The sequence below is a fragment of the Poromitra crassiceps genome (assembly GCF_964638095.1).
Source record: "Poromitra crassiceps genome assembly, chromosome: 16".
Lineage (NCBI taxonomy): Eukaryota > Metazoa > Chordata > Actinopteri > Beryciformes > Melamphaidae > Poromitra > Poromitra crassiceps.
In genome coordinates this window covers 36,048,223-36,067,484 of record NC_139645.1, presented here as the reverse complement: position 1 = coordinate 36,067,484, position 19,262 = coordinate 36,048,223, and the positions used below count along the sequence as shown (strand labels likewise).

Below are 19,262 nucleotides of genomic sequence, written 5' to 3'. Positions count from 1 at the left end.
TGAAGTAAGCTCTGCATTATTTAAAGTGCAGTAAGCAAATTTGAATCAACCAATTAGTAAAGACAATAAATAGACTGTTGATTATTATTTTGAAAATAAATCATAGAATGTGTGTGGTGAATATTGTGAAATTTCCTGTGTGAAATAATCTGAACCTGCAGTGTTTTCTTAAACAGAAAAATACACATTTATGAACCACCAATTGGGTGGATAAGAAATATTATTATTAAAGTGTGCATACCAACATTTAACTTTTGGTATGATTTACACATAGCAAAATTTACACTTAGCTACAGTACGGTGGAAAGGTTTCAAAAATATCTATAGATAAGACAATGACTTTCCTGAGGACAGACAGTCCTGGGGTTGCGTTTGGAGTACGTGAACAATGTTGGCCCTCACTGTTTTATCTAGTGGGGTCTTGCCAGCCCCAAAACACACAAGTGAACTGCCTTCGGGTCTAGCCCGCACCCCCTTCCCCCCACCATGTAAAGCCCTCACTCACAGCACCTTCTGGGGTCGCCCTCCGCCCCATTGCACATTGCCACAATCCACACGGTCAATACATTGCCACGCTGTAAGCTGTGAATGCTCTCCCAGGAGCCATCTTGTCTAAAAGCTCATTGCAAACAAATTATAAAGGAAACAATTGAATATGTACTCACAGAGTATCTCAAACATTATCTGCCGTACGTACTTGTTGTACTAATAACTTGTAATGAAATTATTTTGTCTAAAATACAGGCACATTGTGAAATCTAATGTTTACAGTTAGTTGTTGTAGAGTAAAGAAAATTCTTTCTATTATCAATATTAAATAAAATGAAGTGTTTTAAAGTGTCATTTTAAGAATAATCAGTGATTATGGTTTAATGAATATGATTAATCAATGTTATGAATGTTTTGCATTTTAGCAAGTTTCAGTTCCATATTCCAAACAAACCAATATTAAAGTAAATAATAAATAGAATAAAATAGTTCCCAAAAAGAAATAAACCACTGCGATGGAGTTGGGCTATTAAATAGTTTTAACAACAATTACAACAACAACACCAGGAATAAATAAATAAATACATTCTAGAGTCATCACATGATGAGAAATATTGTTACTGTTGTGAATACTTTGAAAATAACATGATTCCTTTTACAGGAAGGACTCAAGCGTTGAATAAAGTGAAACTGGAAAAATTATATATATACATATATATATATATATATAAGAAGCTTCTTTTACAAAAGCGGAAAAGATTTAATTGTGACTTGGAAACAAGCCAAGTACAGTGTTCAATGCAAAATATATATAATGATATTAATTAGACTGTTTGCATTGAACCATATAGAGTTAACATTAGCAGGCCCACTCCTATATATTATAGCCGCAGTGGTGACGTAATATTTGTTATTTGTATCACTAAGATTTGTTTTCTCTTCCCAATAGGCTTAATGGAGATGCTGTGATATGGATTGAGACTGCGTCTGCACTGCATAATGATCAAAAATTCTGTGTTTTTTTTCAAGTGTTTAATGTTTCTATGTTTTCAAACCCCAGCCCTGCCCCACAATTAAGTACAGATACAAGCTTATTGAATAGTGAACTTAAATGTTGTTATTATTTTTGTTATAGTTGATAAACATAACAATTAGGTGGATTGTTGGAGAAAAATATAAGTTCCATGCCATTTCCTAATCAATAAGCTATATTTGCATACACATAATTGTGCTACAGTGAGTTACAGTGACATGACATCTCACACATATAGGACTGCTCCTTTTGCTGAGACCTTGGTCAGTGCGTCGTGTTCCAATAACAACTCTCTCAGTCAGACTGAGATGCACACACATTTCCAAGAGATCATCCCATTCCTCTCCCCTCCTCTCTGCTCCTCTTCCTTACAGTATAAATTATGTCAAATTGTGACGTCGCCGCTGAATATTTGACTCTGTACATTGATCAGATGGTACATTGAGATTCAGTCTCTCCTATAACACAGTGTATAGGAGAATGTTATGGTAATAAATATACGTTTATAAGTCATCTTCCTGGACTCCTGGCTTCAATTTATTTGGTTTAGATAGGCTATCAGCTGTTATATATACATTTAGCGGATGTATAATGGTTAAGAAATTCCATTCTCTATCATTCAGGGAATAGCATAAGGTTTATTTTCAGATGTGGAGGGAAGTCAGATTTGACCAACATTCCAAGATGGCCACCATTTTCCCACGTCTAATGTAATATGCTTATAACAATTATGCACTTTTTCAAAGAAGCACACAATTTCTCACATAGTGAGTGAATACCATAAGGTTTATTGTCAGATGTGGAGGGAAGTCAGATTTGAGCTCAAATCCAAGATGGCTGCCATTCTCCCGGGTCTAATGTACAAATGTGCTTATAACACTTGTGCACTCCTTGTATAAAAAGCATGACATTTATCACGTAGTAAGTCAATACCATAAGGTTTATTGTCAGATGTGGAAGGAAGTCAGATTTGACCTCAAATACAAGATGGCCGTCATTCCTCCCTAGTCTAATGTTCAATTGTGCTCATTGATAAAACTTTCACAAATCTTAAAGTATTTCTTGGTGAGAGTGTAGGGTGCCCTTGGTAATCTAGTCCAGATTGGAAAGGCCTAAGTGTAATGGTCTTTGAACTAGACCTGGTTTTATGCAGTCTAGATGGGCAAAAACAATGAAATCTTCCATTTTCCATTTTCACAGATAGGATAAAAGTTTCCCAAATCTCAAAGTGTTTCTTGGTGAGGGTGTCGAGTCCCCTTGGTAATCTAGCCCAGATTTGAAAGGTCTAAGTGTAATGTACTTTGAACTGGACCTGGTTTTATGTGGTCTAGATGGGGAAAAACTATGAAATCTCAGTGAAACCGCCTATTATTTTGTTTTTCACAAATGGGATAAAAGTTTCACAAATCAGATAGTGAGTGAATACCATACGGTTTATTTTCAGATGTGGGGGGAAGTCAGATTTGACCTTAAATCCAAGATGGCCACCATTTCCTCAGATCTAATGTACAAATTTGCTTATAACAATAATTGTGCACTTTTTCAAGTGCACAAGTGCTAGTAACATAATTACTTAAACCCATTCAACCTCTTAATAAACAGTATAGATGATTAGTTTCTCTAACAAAGTCCAGTTCTTTGCATGGCAGACAGCTGGCAACTGAAAGGCCTTCAGCTGAGAGCACCAACTGAAGCTCACTGCAACTGTAAATATTAGAGTATGAACCACAAAAAGAAATGTAATGTAACTGCTGACCAGTTGCTGCTGTATTGTCTTCCAGGAGGATCTGTTGGTGAACGTATTCAATGTGACTTTTCAGGTTGTTTTCTCCTCATTCAAACTCTAAGTCGAGTATTCTGTCAGTAAAAATGTTTTAAATTAAATTTGATAGATCTTCTATTCAACTTTGATTCAGGAGGAAAATTAAACTTAGAGAAATAGTGATTTTGCATAGTTATGAAAGTCAACACTGCCTGATATGAACATTTGTATTGTAAGATTTTCAGCTTCATCACTCAACACTAATAGTTTATCATTGATTGTTTCTTTTGAATCTAACCCTCTAAAAACAGATCATAGCTCTCAGTGGAAACTCTTTGATTCAAACCAGCTACATGTTGGATGTTCTCATTAATAAACTGCTTTGAAATCACTTATAATACAAAAAAAGCCTGTCTCCAATATTTGCGTTTTCATTTCAGTTCTGCACTCAATTTAACATATTGTGACAAGTCCTTTGCTTCAGGTTTCACTCACAGAGGCAGTGTGCAGAGAAATAATGAAATATCCTCTCAGCAGAGAGAGAGTAGAGCTGAAAGTTGGTTTCTCAGCTGGTTTAAAAAATCACTTCAGCAGGAAAATGACGGTTCACATATTTTCTTTGACATTCATGTGCAGAGCAGATTTTTTTTCTGACCCCCCCCCCCCCCCCATTTTTCTCCCCAAATGTACTTGGCCAATTCCCCCTGTTGCTCTAGTGGCTGCCCCGGTCACTGCTCCACCCTCTTCCAATCTGGGGAGAGCCAAGGCTAGCGCCATGCTTCCTCTGACACATTTGCCAGCCACTTCTTTTCACCTGACAAGGGAGTTTCACCGGCAGGACATAGCACGTGGGAGGATCACGTCATTCCCACCAGTTTCCTTCCCCCCGAACAGGCGTCCTGACCGACCAGAGGAGGCGCGAGTGCAGCGACCAGGATCCATACCCCCAATCCAGCTTCCCACCCTCAGGCACAGCCAATCATGCCTGTATGGACGCCCGACCAAGCCGGAGGTAACACGTGGATGCACTCTCGTGGATGACTCTCGTGTTGGCAGGGAATCTACCGCTACACTACCCGGATGCCCATGTAGAACATAATTTAAATGGTCTGTTGAACAGTAACAATGATCCTGACCTGAGAGTCTCCAGTTTACAGTGTGGACTCCGAAGTCCAGCTGAGAGCAGCATCAGTCCGGTATCCTGGAAGTCATTGTTGCTCAGGTCCAGCTCTCTCAGACTAGAGGCATGTGAGCTGAGAACTGAGGCCAGAGCTTCACAGCTTCTCTCTGACAGCTGACAGACACTCAGCCTGAAGGACAAGAAGACATGTTATTCTCTTATATTGTGTCATTATTGAATTATTTGTACTGACAAGACTTTATTGATGAGGCTAACTGACCCTTATATTTAATGTCATTATTGTATTATTTGTACTGACAAGACTTTATTGATGAGGCTAACTGACCATTAATGTCATTATTGTATTATTTCTACTGACAGACTTTATTGGTGAGGCCTGGTCTAAAGCAGGTCCAGTGTGTTTGCATGGTGCTGTATACTAAGCAGACTGGAGCACTAACACTGACAGGGAAACTGGTTTGATTCCCACTGGGTCACACATGCTAACCATGTATTCACACATGGTGCTGTAAGCTGATTGGATAAATAAATGCTCCAAATTGCACATGCTTTGTTACGCTGCACATTGAGCTATAAAAACAAAAGAAAAAAGTGGATATAAATTATGAAACACTAAGCAAATGGATGTAAATAATATAAAATACAAACATGAGAAACAAGATGAAGAAGTCAGGAGAGACAAAACATGTGACACAAAATGAGACAAAAGCAAGTCAATCAAAGTTTCTTTTCCAAGGAGTTTTAAAGATGAGAGTGACTCTGGAGCCTAAGTACCTCAGAAAGGCTTTCCACAGTCTGGAAGCCCTGAGGACTAAAGTGAAACCACCTTCAGTATTGAGTCTGGAGGAAAGTCACAACCTGGAAATCTCAGCTCACAGGGAACTAAGAGCTCCACAGTGAAATTCAGGACCAAAACTAGCCTGCTTTAAATGTGTTCAGCAGCATTCTAATATGAATTCTCTATCTAACTGGGAACCAGACGCCATTATGTTAAAACTGGGGAGATGAAGAGGTCAGCTTCCTACTGGTTAAAATCCAGCTGCTCTATTCTGAAGCAGCTGGAGAGGAACAGAGAGAGGTGCAGTAACAATGACAAGATATCAGAGTATGGATGATCTTCTCTCAGTCACTGAGCTTCACTGCTGTGTATATGAAGCTGGATCAATAAAAGCCAAATCCTTATGTAAAACCTGCAGGGCGACCTTTGCAGAATCAGGAATCCTGTTTTGAGAGACGAGAAATGTGTTGAATCAATTGAGAAAAACTGCAAAGTGCAAACTGATTTTACCTGAGAGTTTCCAGTCTGCAGTCTGGACTTCCCAGTACAGCAGAGAACAGATTCAGACCTGAGTCATGCAGGTCATTGCAACTCAAGTCCAGCTCTCTCAGAAGGGAGGGTTTGGACTTCAGAACTGAGGACAGGACTTCACAGCCAGTCCCTGATAAGCTGCAGCCACTCAATCTGAATAAAGAACAAAGCAAATATTACATGAAATATTGCTGAGGGCTTACTGGCTTACTAGACTGTATAGTCTTTCCATCTGAAACCAGACAGCCTGTCACATCTCTAGCTATATTCACACATGAACTCTGGATCAGGTGAGGGTTGCTCCCCACTGAGCCTGCCCCGGATGATACGTGAAGTGTACCCTTTCACACATGAGGCATGTTGCATTCTCACATGAGTAGCACCTCCACAGAGTTTGTAAAGTAGAGAGGGGGCGGGGGCGGGGGTGGGGGAATTTGGGCATGACCGCTCATGCACTCACTGAGCTGACTACTTTCACGGAGCTCTGGAGAGGGGGGGGGACAATACGCTTCTGCGACTACGGCTGGGGCTACACTTCCCTCCGTCTAGGAGGAGGCTCCGCGGGAGCGCGCATGAGCCACGAAAATCTGTTCACACAACAGATTCTCCTGAATTCCAAACGTGTGAAAGCAGCTTCTGTCTCAGGATTGCTCCATTTCCCCTCAACACATTCTATAACCAACCAGATGAATACATCTGCAGTTTGTGCCATGAAGTTTGAGTTAAGGTCCAGAATACACTTCTTACTGGGACAATATTTTCATATGGTAGTTTCTATGGAAATAATTGTAATAAAAAGTTGAATTTGAGTTGGGTGGGAAACTTACCCCTAACTGCACCGTAACTCAATGAAAACTTGACCTTATACCTGAACTCTCCAATTGTCTCTACTGGAGCAACAGATGAGAGTGAATCACAGAATTTGCGGTTTTATCAATTCCAGGAAGCTATACGAGGGATCAACCGAGCAGCATTTTGGAAAACAAAATGTTGCAAACCATGTCACTGGGTGGCAACAGCAATGGAACCCTATGGAGCGCGAGCTTTGGGAGGCTTGAGTGTGTCAGGTGACTCTGTTTACATTTTAAAAACTGCGAATTTACTCAGGAAGATCAAATGTTGCACTGTCTGATAGTGATGGTACCAAGCACCGATATTATTTGGTACCCGATTGATGATTGATTGATATGTGCAAGGTTTAATCAATAATATTTAACATGGAGTATTCAGAGAGCCCATTCAGGCATGTTTAATTATATAAAAGGGGAAGTCATACATGTGTTGAATTATATAAAAAGGAAAAAGAGGAAGTAAAACAGGTGCCTGCTTGAGAAATGCAGCAGGGGTCTGAAGATGTGTGGAAATGTTCCAATGGAAAGTCACAGGTGCTGCAAGGTGGATATTGAGTAAGTTCAGTGTCCTGTTTGGAAACGATTCGGGGGGAAATGAGGAAGTAGTGGCGAGGTAGGATATTGGTTAAGGGAAATGATTTGGCGGAAATTTATATAAAGAAATAAAAGACAAGAGAAATCATTAGTCGGGGTCTTCACGTCCCCATGCGTGCAGATGCTATTTCCGATTGAACCACGAACCAACCCACGGACTAACCAGCCAAGGAGCGAGAGTGAACCCCGACCGAGACCCAGTTTGAATCTAACGGGTAGGAAACCTTTTCAACACAGGTGTAGGATGTAATCCGTATAAGGAGATCATCTGTCGTTAACACAGATTACGTTTAGATGGGTTTCGGGCTGATTTCTTCTCTCCGCCGCAGGAAAGGAAGTGGGTTTTTAACTGTTAAATGATATTATGTTCCTGTTGGTTAGCGGCTGGGAGGAAGTTCGATGTGATTAAGCGGGGATGTTCATGGCTTAAAATGGTTGGCGAAGCCGTTTTGTTTTGAAACAGGAAATATATAGTATGAGGGGATAAGTTCTATTTGTCAGAAGTTTGGGAATTAGTCTATGTTATACCTACACTCCTTGGTATAGAATGGAGCATTATTGCATTGTCTGTTATGTTAAAATCCTCTAAATGAATTTCCCAACTTAAAGTAGATGCATTTATATAAACTACATCTATAGGGGAATAGATTCCATTTGTTAAAAGTTTGGAAATAAATCTGTTTCATACCTGCACACCGGCATTTTCAATGTGACATGCATTGCCATCTATGGAAAGGGTTTAAATGAATTCTCTCATTCGATGTAAATGCATTTATATAAACTACATCTATAGGGGAATAGATTCCATTTGTTAAAAGTTTGGAAATAAATCTGTTTCATACCTGCACACCGGCATTTTCAATGTGACATGCATTGCCATCTATGGAAAGGGTTTAAATGAATTCTCTCATTCGATGTAAATGCATTTATATAAACTACATCTATAGGGGAATAGAGTCCATTTGTTAAAAGTTTGGAAATAAATCTGTTTCATACCTGCACACAGGCGTTTGAGAGTGACATACATGGTCACCTATGCTCGCTCATGGTGAAAAGGGTCGAAAGATGACCAGACCTAATACTGGTACGATTGTAGACGAATTCAAGCGATTCAGGATATAAGGGGCTCATGGTGAGAGATTGACGATGGCCGGTGCCCCGTGTATTAGAAGGTGCAGACCGGCCATAATAGTAATATTACCATTGACGATCTGTCCAGGACCTGGGAGACTGAGGATAAGTTATGTAGTATTTTACATGATATAGAACACTTCACATGGGAGGCGAGTTCGAGCCCTCGGGAGATACAAATGTTTATTCCCCATATAGACGATGTGGGGAAATAAATTATTTCATTAAAGATACACCTGAACTGGAAAGTTGGCACTCAGAGCTGATTGGGTTTTTCTATAGAAAAAAGGCCTAAGATACAGCATTTTATTCTGGGAACACTTGTACTGGAACTCACCTAGCGGGGAATTTGATAAGACAGCATTTTAGTCTGGGAACAAATGTAAAGTGGTTTATCTCGCTGAGGTGTACAGTAGCATATATCTGCGTTTTGAACTTGTTTAGGGAAGTCGGAGTAGATCTATTTTTAGAGGAGTAGGAAACCAACGGTTTGAGGCCCGCTCAACAGGCTGGTGTTTGACACTCATTTCACACCTAGAGGGGATCATAACGGAACAGAGCCTATAGGAAGCAGGCTATATTTAAGGGAAATACATTTTAGTTATTTACTTTTATCTCAGCTTGATCATTTAAAGTCTGGGACAATAAGATCTTGTGGAAGCGTTACTTTGAACAAGGAGTTTTAGATGGGGATGGGGGAGAGAAAACACTTCTACTTTTCACTGCATGGAGCAACAGGTTAGCACAAGAGAAAGAGGAAGTTTAACTCAGAGAGTGGCCTGACAGCTATTTTTAGAAGGCGCTGCAGAAGGCCACATGCAGTCATTCAATTTATACTGATACAAGTTACAGTAGCTGATTACAGTAGCTATGATTCCAACCAGGTTAATTAATATTAGAGTGGGTCACCACACCAGGAGTATTTGTGCTTTAATGAAAAGGGTTTATTCAATTTAAGGTTAAGAAAGATGATTTGTGTTATTATGTTGTGTTTAAATGTATGCCATGTGAATGTTTAAGAATTGTATTGAGATTGTATTTGTGCTGTGCTACGCTATATGCTCTAATTAAAAAGCAATTTATATGTGCCAATAACGGATCTCATCTCTCTTATTTGAACAGATGTCCATCGAATAGGAAGCAGCCTCTTCTCGTGATGTAAAAATACTAGGAACATTTGGTTTAGCCTGACGTGTCACGTCTTTTAAGGTTACTCTGGAGGCCTTTGAAATGACAAGCTTAAAACGACTACTTGACAGGGAAGGTGTATTAAAACATCGTCAGGTTAAGCAAGAATTGTCATCTCAAGGGAAAAACTTTAACACGACCTTAACCAGTGCAGATTAACACATAGTTAGAATTAATTCCAACACACACAACATCAGACAGTGCTAGAGAGAGCCACCGTTAACTTGAGTGATCACCCCACGGGGGTGTAGGCCACTGCCTCCAAAGGGTGACTACAGCAGGTCGGACTTGAGGATAGGAGGTGGTTAGTAGTTGGACGAATCTCTCTACCCTGCAGGTTACTAGTGAGCTAGGCATTCTATACCGTAGCAGATGTCCATAAGAAAATAACCAGCGGATAGGCTAGCTATAGAAGTAAGAGGCGTAACCCGCGTTGATACGCTGTACGGCATATCGAGCATTATTAACAAAGATCAGTAGTATATTTGGAAGAAAACTAGTTTTATGATGGGAGGCATCGCGTTGCTGATTCACACAACAATATAAATACAATAATCTGATAAAGCGAGCGACTGCCCTGTGATGATTCTGAGACAGATAGAAATCTCTGCCTCACGTTGCACAAACCTCACAGTGCTTTGCTGAACCTGACCTATTTTCTGACAGTCACAGAATATTATGTGGACTTTGCCAACTCTGAATACAGAACAACAAGCGACTGTGTTCACTTTACCTGTAACGCGTTAGCTTGCAGCAAATTAGTTACATCCAGAGCCATCCGTTCAGATAAAGTTGGTCCACAAACTCCACGTAACGTAACTGACTGCATCGTGCTGGTTTGTCCCATAATCCTTTGAAAATGGGTGTGATTTATCCAGACTTGATGAAGAAAACGTTTTGTAAATGAAAATATGTCCCAGTAAAGAGATGTATTGCAGGCGACTTTGTTAGTGTCGAGTTTTCAGTCAGTGACGTGCGCAATGAATTCTACGTGCAAGTATGATTCCCCCTTAACTCATTGAGTGCCAGCCACTTTTGGAGAACGGACGCTCCCAGTGCCAGAGTTTCAGAGCGTTTTCAGTGATTTCTCGAGGCCCACAGAATATTGTGTGATATTACTATGTAAACACCGAACACGCACAAAGAACGATGAGACTCTCTTCTATCATCTGCAAAAAAAAGTTTATTGATACCATTTTCCGTTCTTTAGTTATGAGCCGGAGAAGATAGGCTGTTTTGAGCAAAAAGACACGTTTCAAATTAGAAGCTGAGATATTCCGCCTTTTGTGAAATGCAGCATTTCAAGCACATTCTGAGTCTGAAGCTAATATTTTCTGATGTAGTGACGTGGTGTAGTTGTGTGGTGCCTGCGTGCCCCACCCCCCTCTCCCCCCCTCAGGTGCAAACTCCTCCCCACACTAACACACAGCCTAACACGCACCCAGTCTATTTTCGGAGCGCTCCGTTTTTTTGCGCCGGGCGGCTCCCAGCGCGACACGGAAATGCCAAACCGGACTACTGCAGGGAAAGGTTTGGCCCTTCGGCGTCGGGTGCTGCCTTTCTGGCGGCTAATCGTGTGGAGAAACTATATGCAGACAGACAGACAGAGGCAGAGGAGCTCAGTTGTGGGCGCGGATTGACTGCTGTTCGCAGCCAACGTCAGCTGCAGACAGAGCAATCTATATGGCTCTGGCTGCAGCATGAGCGGTTTCTTTGATCACGGGTCTTTTTCCTGCTGTTTACCGGACCTTTCTCTAATCTGGAGAGCACTGTCGCCACCTAATGAGTCCGTAAAATAGGTTATACACCTTCAATAGTTACAATATTTGTACAGGAGATGCCTGAGGCTTTGATCCACGTCCCACCGTCAAAAAACGCAATTGACGAACATACTCGTCCTTGGCACTCTACGTTACTAAACCAATTGACGAACATACTCGTCCTTGGCACTCAATGAGTTAAGAGTGACACTACATAGGTGGCCTAGGTTTAATAAATCATCATATTCACAATCACAGAGGTGAAATAGGCCTTGTCAGGAATTTAACTTGTAATAACTAATAACAAAATTACTGTTGAATCTTTTCACATCTCTTCATGTCATGTCTTTATTTTTTGCACCAAATTATGCAGAGTAGTATCGATAAGAGTATCGATAAGTATCTCTATCGATAAGCAGTACAGAAGTATCGAAAGGTATCTTGAAAGGTATCAATAAAATCGAAACGATACCCATCCCTATACTGTCTGATTTCAGATGGAAAGACACGATAGAGACATCCTCAAATTACAATATTCATATAATATTCAGATCAGCACATTATATGTCTGACCCGAGAGTCTCCAATCTGCAGTTTGGACTCTCCAGTCCGGTAGAGAGCAGCTTCACACTTGAGGACTCCAGGTAGCTGTCACTCAGGTCCAGCTCTGTCAGATGGGAGGGGTCGGACTTCAGAGATGAGGCCAGAACTTCACAGTGAGCGTCTGTCCACTCGCAGAACCTCAATCTGAATAAATAATAAAGGAGTTGGACTTCAGAGCTGAGACCAGGACTTCGGAGCTCAGGTCTCTCAGAGTTCACAGCCACAAAGTCTGTTTACAGATTTAATGTAAAATGAGAGATTATCAAAGCAGAGCTGAGACTATAGCATACCAATCAAAACCTATACAGCATACTACTATGTCTACTACGACTAGTAGTATTACTACCACCACCAATAATAATGATGATAATAATAATAAAAATTATTAACAACAATAATAATAATGATAATGACTAGGACAATAATAATGATAATGTTTGTTGTTGTTGTTACTAGTGCACTACCCATGCCCGTTCCCTCACTCCCTATCTTCTCATTCACCCGCCCCCCCCATGGGTACATCTACCCATTCCCCTTGCCCCATTCATACATCATGCTCTCCCCCTCTTCTCTGCCCCCCGATTGGTGCAGTATCCATTACATATTGCCCATTCCCCTCCTCCTTGACATCACTGATGATGTCACACTGAAAATGTAAATATCGCTGTAGCTCCCCCTGTGGGCACATTTATAAAAAAAGAATCTCAGACTGCACTCGGTCAGGTCCCCCTAAGCACACTCCCCAGGTTTCAAGTCGATCAGAACAACGGTTCTCGAGATATGTGAAGGAGAGAGAGAGAGTGACAGACAGACAGACAGACAGACAGACAGACACTACTTGGATTATAGTATATATTATTATTATTTATACAGTATCATATTATTTGAAATTTCCCAAAAGTGGTTAATGTATCAGTAAAAACCACACATAAAACAATTCATAAATGCAAATTCATGGAAGCCTTTCTGTAAAAAGTGATTAAAAGTAGAATGAAAAATGACAGAGATTTTCAGCCTGACCTCCACAGTCAGTCCGGCTTCAGCACAGATTTGGTCACATTTTAAGTTTTGAGCCTAAAACACTAAATTCATAAATATCTCTGACATGAGCTGAAGGCAGAATAATACAAAGGGAATCTTTCATAGAAATTACACCAATAAAGAGCTGATCGACTAAAGAATGAAACTCACAACCTATCTGTTAGATTACTAATTGGAATGTGAAACTGAACCTGCAACAGTAATGACTTTACTCTGTTAGAGGAAAAGTAATGTGATTACTGTGTGCCACTGCTATGTAGAACAACAGTTGTGTATGTTTGAGGAACTATATATCTTCATAGTAATTCTGATTGTGTCAGCTATATTAAGGTCACTCTACACTGTTCTATACTGTTGGTATTCACATCAGGACTTACCGAGCCTTCCTGCAGTTCCTCACAGCTGGGATCAGCCTCTGTCGCCCAAGTGTTGATGTGTTGTAGGCCTCCATGTCCAACACATCCAGAACCTCCTCTGACATCTGCAGCATGTAGGCCAGAGCTGAGCAGTGGATCTCAGAGAGTTTATCTGATCTGTTCTCTGACTTCAGGAACTGTTGGATCTCCTGATTTACTGACTGGTCATTCATCTCCATCAAACAGTGGAAGATGTTGATGCTTCTGTCTGGAGAGGTATTAGTGTGTTCCGTTTTAGTCACATCAGTGTTCATCTTCTTCAGGTTGCTGATGATGGCTCTCTGGATGCTTTCTGGTGTGCTCTCTGTCTGACCCAGCAGGCCTCGCAAGAGTTTCTGGCTAGACTCCAGTGAGAGACCATGAAGGAAGCGGACAAAGAGATCCAGGTGGCCATTTTCACTCTTAAGGGATTTGACCATGGCTCTCCTCAGGAAGACATCCAGGGATTGTTCACTGCCTTTAGATGTACCTTCTTCTTCTTCTTCACCCAGGAATGTCTCCAGAACCTCCTTATCCCTGTTTGTGTGACAGTGGAACATGTAGACAGCAGCCAGAAACTCCTGAATGCTCAGATGGACAAAGCAGAAGACCTTGTCCTGCTGGAACAGCACATGCTCCTCTTTAAAGATCTGTGTGAAGACTCCTGAGTATACTGAGGCTGCTGTGATATCAATGCCACACTTCTTCAGGTCAGCTTCATAGAAGATCAGGTTGCCTGTCTCCAGCTGCTCAAAAGCCAGTTTTCCCAGAGAGAGAATCATCTCCCTGGTCTCTGTCTCAGTTATGTTAGGAAACTTGATGTTTTGCTGTTTGGACTGAACTAGCAGGAAGTGGATGTACATCTCAGTCAGGGTCTTGGGCAGGTCTTTTCTCTCACTGGCTTTGAACAGATGTTCCAGAACTGTAGCAGTGATCCAGCAGAAGACTGGGATGTGGCACATGATGTAGAGGGTTTGTGACGTCTTGATGTCTTTGATTATTCTTTTGGCCTGCTGCTCATTATCTGTGAATCTCTTCCTGAAGTACTCGTCCTTCTGTTCATCAGTAAAGCCTCTCACCTCTGTCACCATGTCAACAAACTGAGGAGGGATCTTATTGGCTGCTGCAGGTCGTGTGGTTACCCAGATGCGAGCAAGGGGAAGCAGCCTCCTCTTGATGAGGTTTGTCAGCAGCCTGTCCACTGAGGTCAACTCTGTGACATCAGTCAGGATCTTGTTGTTCTTGAAGTCCAGAGGAAGTCGACACTCATCCAGACCGTCAAAGATTAACACAACCTGGAACTCTTCAAAGCTGCAGATTCCTGCTTTTTTGGTCTCAGGAAAGAAGAGATGAAGAAGTTGCACCAAGCTGAACTTTTCCCCTTTCAGCAGATTCAGCTCTCGGAAAGTGAACAGGAATATGAACTGTATATCCTGGTTGGCTTTGTCTTCAGCCCAGTCCAGAGTGAACTTCTGTGTTAAGACTGTTTTCCCAATGCCAGCCACTCCCATTGTCATCACTGTTCTTCTTGGTTTATCTCTTCCCGGTAAGACTTTAAAGATGTCTTCAGATCTGATTTTTGTTTCTAATCTCGCTGGTTTCCTGGATGCTGCTACCATCTGTCTGACCTCATGTTCATCATTGACCGCTCCAGTTGCTCCCACTGTGATGTAAAGCTGTGTGTAGATCTGACTCAGAAGTGTTTTGTTTCCTGCTTTAGCAAACCATTCATCCAGACACTCAAACGTATGCTTCAGATTAGATTTGTGTTGACGTTGACACGCAGCAAGAGTTTCTGAAAGACCAAACAACATATTTAATCAATGAGTGAGTAAAGAGTAATGCAAACATTTCCTGATGATTTACACATTCCAAACTCCATGGACTCAATTCAGCTCATTACTGGTGGGTGGATAAGCAGGACCTGCCTGGCTAAGGTAGCTGTTGTAGAATTGGCTGTTATAGAGAGCCGCAGGGATGACGTATTTTTGTAGGCTGAATGCGGAAGTCCCGAACTTCCTGGTTCAACACTGTTTCTGTCTATGGGATTTTTGAATGGGTTTTTGGCGTGATGCTTCAAATAAGGTCTCTGGGCAACGCAAGTTTAATCAAACGCGAACCAAGGTTCAGCGGGATAATCTTCACACATGAGGACCACTTTCATGAGTTTTGAAGCGTAAATGCGAGCCCTAGAGGTAAAAAGCTCGTGCTAAGCTAACCCAGAACTACACACTGTCGCATAGGCTTCCACGTCACGTCAACACTCAACCTGGACTGTTGTTGATGTGTGCACTGATTACCCCGGGCTGAACGGGGCTGAACCAGGTGAGGGAAAGAGAATTTCCGTGTTCGTCCTTTGAGTGGTGACGTTATTGACGTATATATCCCCATCGACTCAACAGTGTAGTCCCATTTAGCCGTTTGCTAGCTAGCCGCCCTTTTAACGGCACATAAAAGCTTCAAAACTCATAAAAGTGGTCTTCATGTGTGAAGATGATGTTACTACCATCTGGTTCGCGTTTGATTAAGCCAGCGTTGCCCAGAGAGCGTATTAGAAGCATCGCGCCAAAAACCCATTCAAAACTCCCATAGGCGAAAACTGTGTTGAACCAGGGCTGTTAGCATCGATGATTTCCGGACTCGTTACTGCGGCTCTCTATTACTCAACCAGGAGATTTAGAGCTGACCAGGCCAAGGCACACCTGTGCAATAATCATGCTGTTTAATCAGCACCTAGATATGTCACACCTGCCAGGTGGATGGATTATCTTGGTAAAGGAGAAGTGCTCACTAACATGGATTTAAACACATTTGTGAACAAAATGAGAGGAATAAGTCTTTTGTGGAACAAGCCTTTTGTGAGCATATAAAAAGTTTTAGAACTTTATTACAACTTGTGAAAAATGGGAACATATATTTTTGTCAAGTATACTTTGAGGTGAACAGGAAGGGAAAGCTGTACAGGAAATTATTTGCATGTTTATTCTTATTATTATAATGCATCAATATGAATAATTGTATGAGTGATTTAGGTAAAGGAAAAGAAGTATAGGAAAGAATGTTAAACAATAACTGTTAGCATAAATTAATAACTGAATCATTGGATGTCTGCTAAATTTAAGTTCAGCCGAAGATAAAGTTTAACTAGTTTGATCAACGATGAGTTTCAGAGCTAACCAGGCCATGGCACACCTGTGCAAAAGAGTACCGCAGGGATGACATATTTCTGTAAGCGCTTTCTGAAAATCATGTTTAAAAAAAACATTTATGCTTCAAAAGTCATAAAAGTGGTCCTAGTTTGTGAAGATGATCTTGCTGATACACAAACTTCACTGTTTCATAAACTTGTATTATTATATTACCTTATCTCATGCATTTAATCTAAATCTCCATACACAAATCCCATTGCCTTTTACACATACTCATTCCTGTGGTCCTCTATCATCATGCTGTTTAATCACCATCTTGATATGTCACACCTGTCAGGTGAATGGATTATCTTGGCAAAGATTAACACAGATTTAAAAATATTTGTGGACAAAATGAGAGGAATAAGTCTTTTGTGTGAAAATAAAAAGTCTTAGATCTTTTATTACAACTCGTGCAAAATGGCAGCATATAATTCTTGTTCAGTATATAGAGCCCTGCTGGAATGAGTCCGGAAGTAGCATGTTGGTGCTTACGGAGAAAAGTGAATAGGGTTTTAGAATGGGGATTTTCACTTAAATGCATAAAATAAGGTCTGTGGCTAACAAAAGTTTATGGGAGTGGCAATTTGTGTGATTTTCAGAAAACGCTTCAAAAGACATAGAGACACTGCATGAAATAGGCCATGCCCATCACGGGGGAAAGCTTTCCATTCACTTCCAAACACCAGCATTAATTTTCCTTGAATTAAACATAGCTAAAAGCTGTTGTGTGGTGGGCTGTGCAGACTACAAATATAAAAAATCGCCAATAAAAGTTTTTTTGTACTCCCGAGCAAAACAAGGAAGCCATTGAAAATTGGGAGAAGAAAAATGTGGATCTAGCTGTCAAGGAAGTTGGAGTGTTCATCTTCCATATATATGATCTTGTGTGCAACATGCGACCATGCACGCAACATAGGAGAAGGCCAGGATTGGGGGGGAGTTTGTGTTTACCCCCGTTTTGGGTGTGGTTTCTGAATGATGAAGTGCTCCGCAGTGTCTCTATAAAAGTGATTCACATTCAGGGCTGTAGTGGTGGCTAAACGAACGTAAACGGCGTTTACATACCTTTTTCAATGCTCTGCAGCGTTTAGGCACCTTTTAAGATCGTTTACTCACATGTTTAAATCGTTTATGCACACTTATTATTGCACGAGTTTTAACGTTCGCGTAAACTCCGTTGATGCGGAGACCACGCCAAGCACGTCACACACCAAAAGAAAAGAAAAAAGATTACACATGGGCATGGCACTGACGAGGATCTCCGCGAACCGTAGCCTATTTTTGTGGAGCGCTCCGCGGGAAAGGTACACGGCCCGGTTGGTGCCTTTATCGAGCTGTGCTTGCCTGCCCAGACAGCGCTCCCTTCAAACAACTTAAACGGTGCCATTGTGCCAGCGATGCGCAATGCGCATTTGGAGACCAGCTCATGGTGAGCTGAACATAGGTAAGGTTGGTTAAAAATGTGTGTCCGGAGTGGGGAAAATCATATAGTCTCACCGTTTTACAACTGAAGAGTGAATCATGATTGATTTCCCTCTGATCAAGTAAAGTTTGTAACATTTGGTGCGTGCGAGTCGACTTGAATAGTCCAGGTGCTACTGTATAAAGCCAATATAATACGACCATGTTGAAAACTATCTAGAAACATACTGGTGTTTGTTGTGCCGAGATCTGTAGCCTATAAATAAATATTGGCTGACTAAAATTTAGTGGCCAGAGTGGCAGAACCACTTTTATTTCCATGTACAGTATGTTGTCTACCTATCCTTGCCCAATATGTTTGTGGACAGTTTGAATTATATATTGGTATTCAAGAATCACAGATTCAATCTGTCTACATACTTTTAGCTATAAAGCTGAAGCTGACAATCACAGGTACAGTGTGTGTGAGAGAGAGAACTATATTACTCTTCAAACTGTATATACTGGGTTCATACAATGTCCTTTAAAGTAGGCTACCTACTACTTTTCATACCTGGAGAAATTCAACAAATGTTCAATAAATACATTTTATATTGATTGTTTAGGCCTAATTATTTGTAAAGTCACAACACATTAGAGATGTGTGTAGTTAATTTTGCTCTCAAATGCACCAGGTTGATGAATTTTACTTTAAAATGTAAAAAAAAAAATCTTCCCGGGGGAGAATCCCCGCGGACCCCCCTTGAGGGGCAAGGCCCATCCCATAGCCAGCTACTTTTTCTATCTGGCTGGCTACTCAGAAATGTGGGGGAACCCCCTGATATACCTTATAGGGCTATATGATTCAGATTAAGTTGTTCTATATACTCTCATATTTTGTCTTGTATATCGCTCACGGAAGCTTATTTATCCGCCGTTATAACACTGCCGGTGCCGCGTGAGAAAGCTGCATCGAGTCAAAAGTATAGTTTACCCACCTTTTTTTTTACCACTACAGCACTGTTCACATTCATGAAGATTATCCTGCTGAACACAAATTGCCACTCCCATAAACTTAACCACAGACCTCCCAAGAAGGAGAGACAGACTGACTGCCTGACCATGCAGGTGTCAGACCTCTCTCTAATGGTCTTGATGCCAAGGGGCTGTCTCACTGTAATAAGCAGGATAGTGTAGAGCAGCGAGTTGGTCATGATCACAAAATAAACCCCTGATCAACCTGAATGATTTCCCTTTCAGGAAGTGGAGGGTCTTGAATCACCCTGAAAGAGTATGTATCAGTAGCTACTGTACTGGCTCACTGTTAGTACAAAATATTACTCTGGAATCATTACGCTGGACGTTGCAGGCTG

General features: G+C 41.1%; 1 protein-coding gene across 1 annotated transcript in view; it reads right to left on the bottom strand.

The window, feature by feature from the left end:
* LOC310791614 (NLR family CARD domain-containing protein 3-like) overlaps window positions 1-19,262 on the bottom strand; it is a gene marked incomplete at its 5' end in the record, with an annotated part of 79,848 nt that overhangs the window by 17,333 nt on the left and 43,253 nt on the right. The window contains 3 exons of the mRNA XM_083653278.1: window positions 5,714-5,887; window positions 11,832-12,005; window positions 13,280-15,092. Coding sequence (XP_083509404.1) covers window positions 5,714-5,887; window positions 11,832-12,005; window positions 13,280-15,092 — 2,161 coding nt within the window. The remainder of the gene's footprint in view (window positions 1-5,713; window positions 5,888-11,831; window positions 12,006-13,279; window positions 15,093-19,262) is intronic.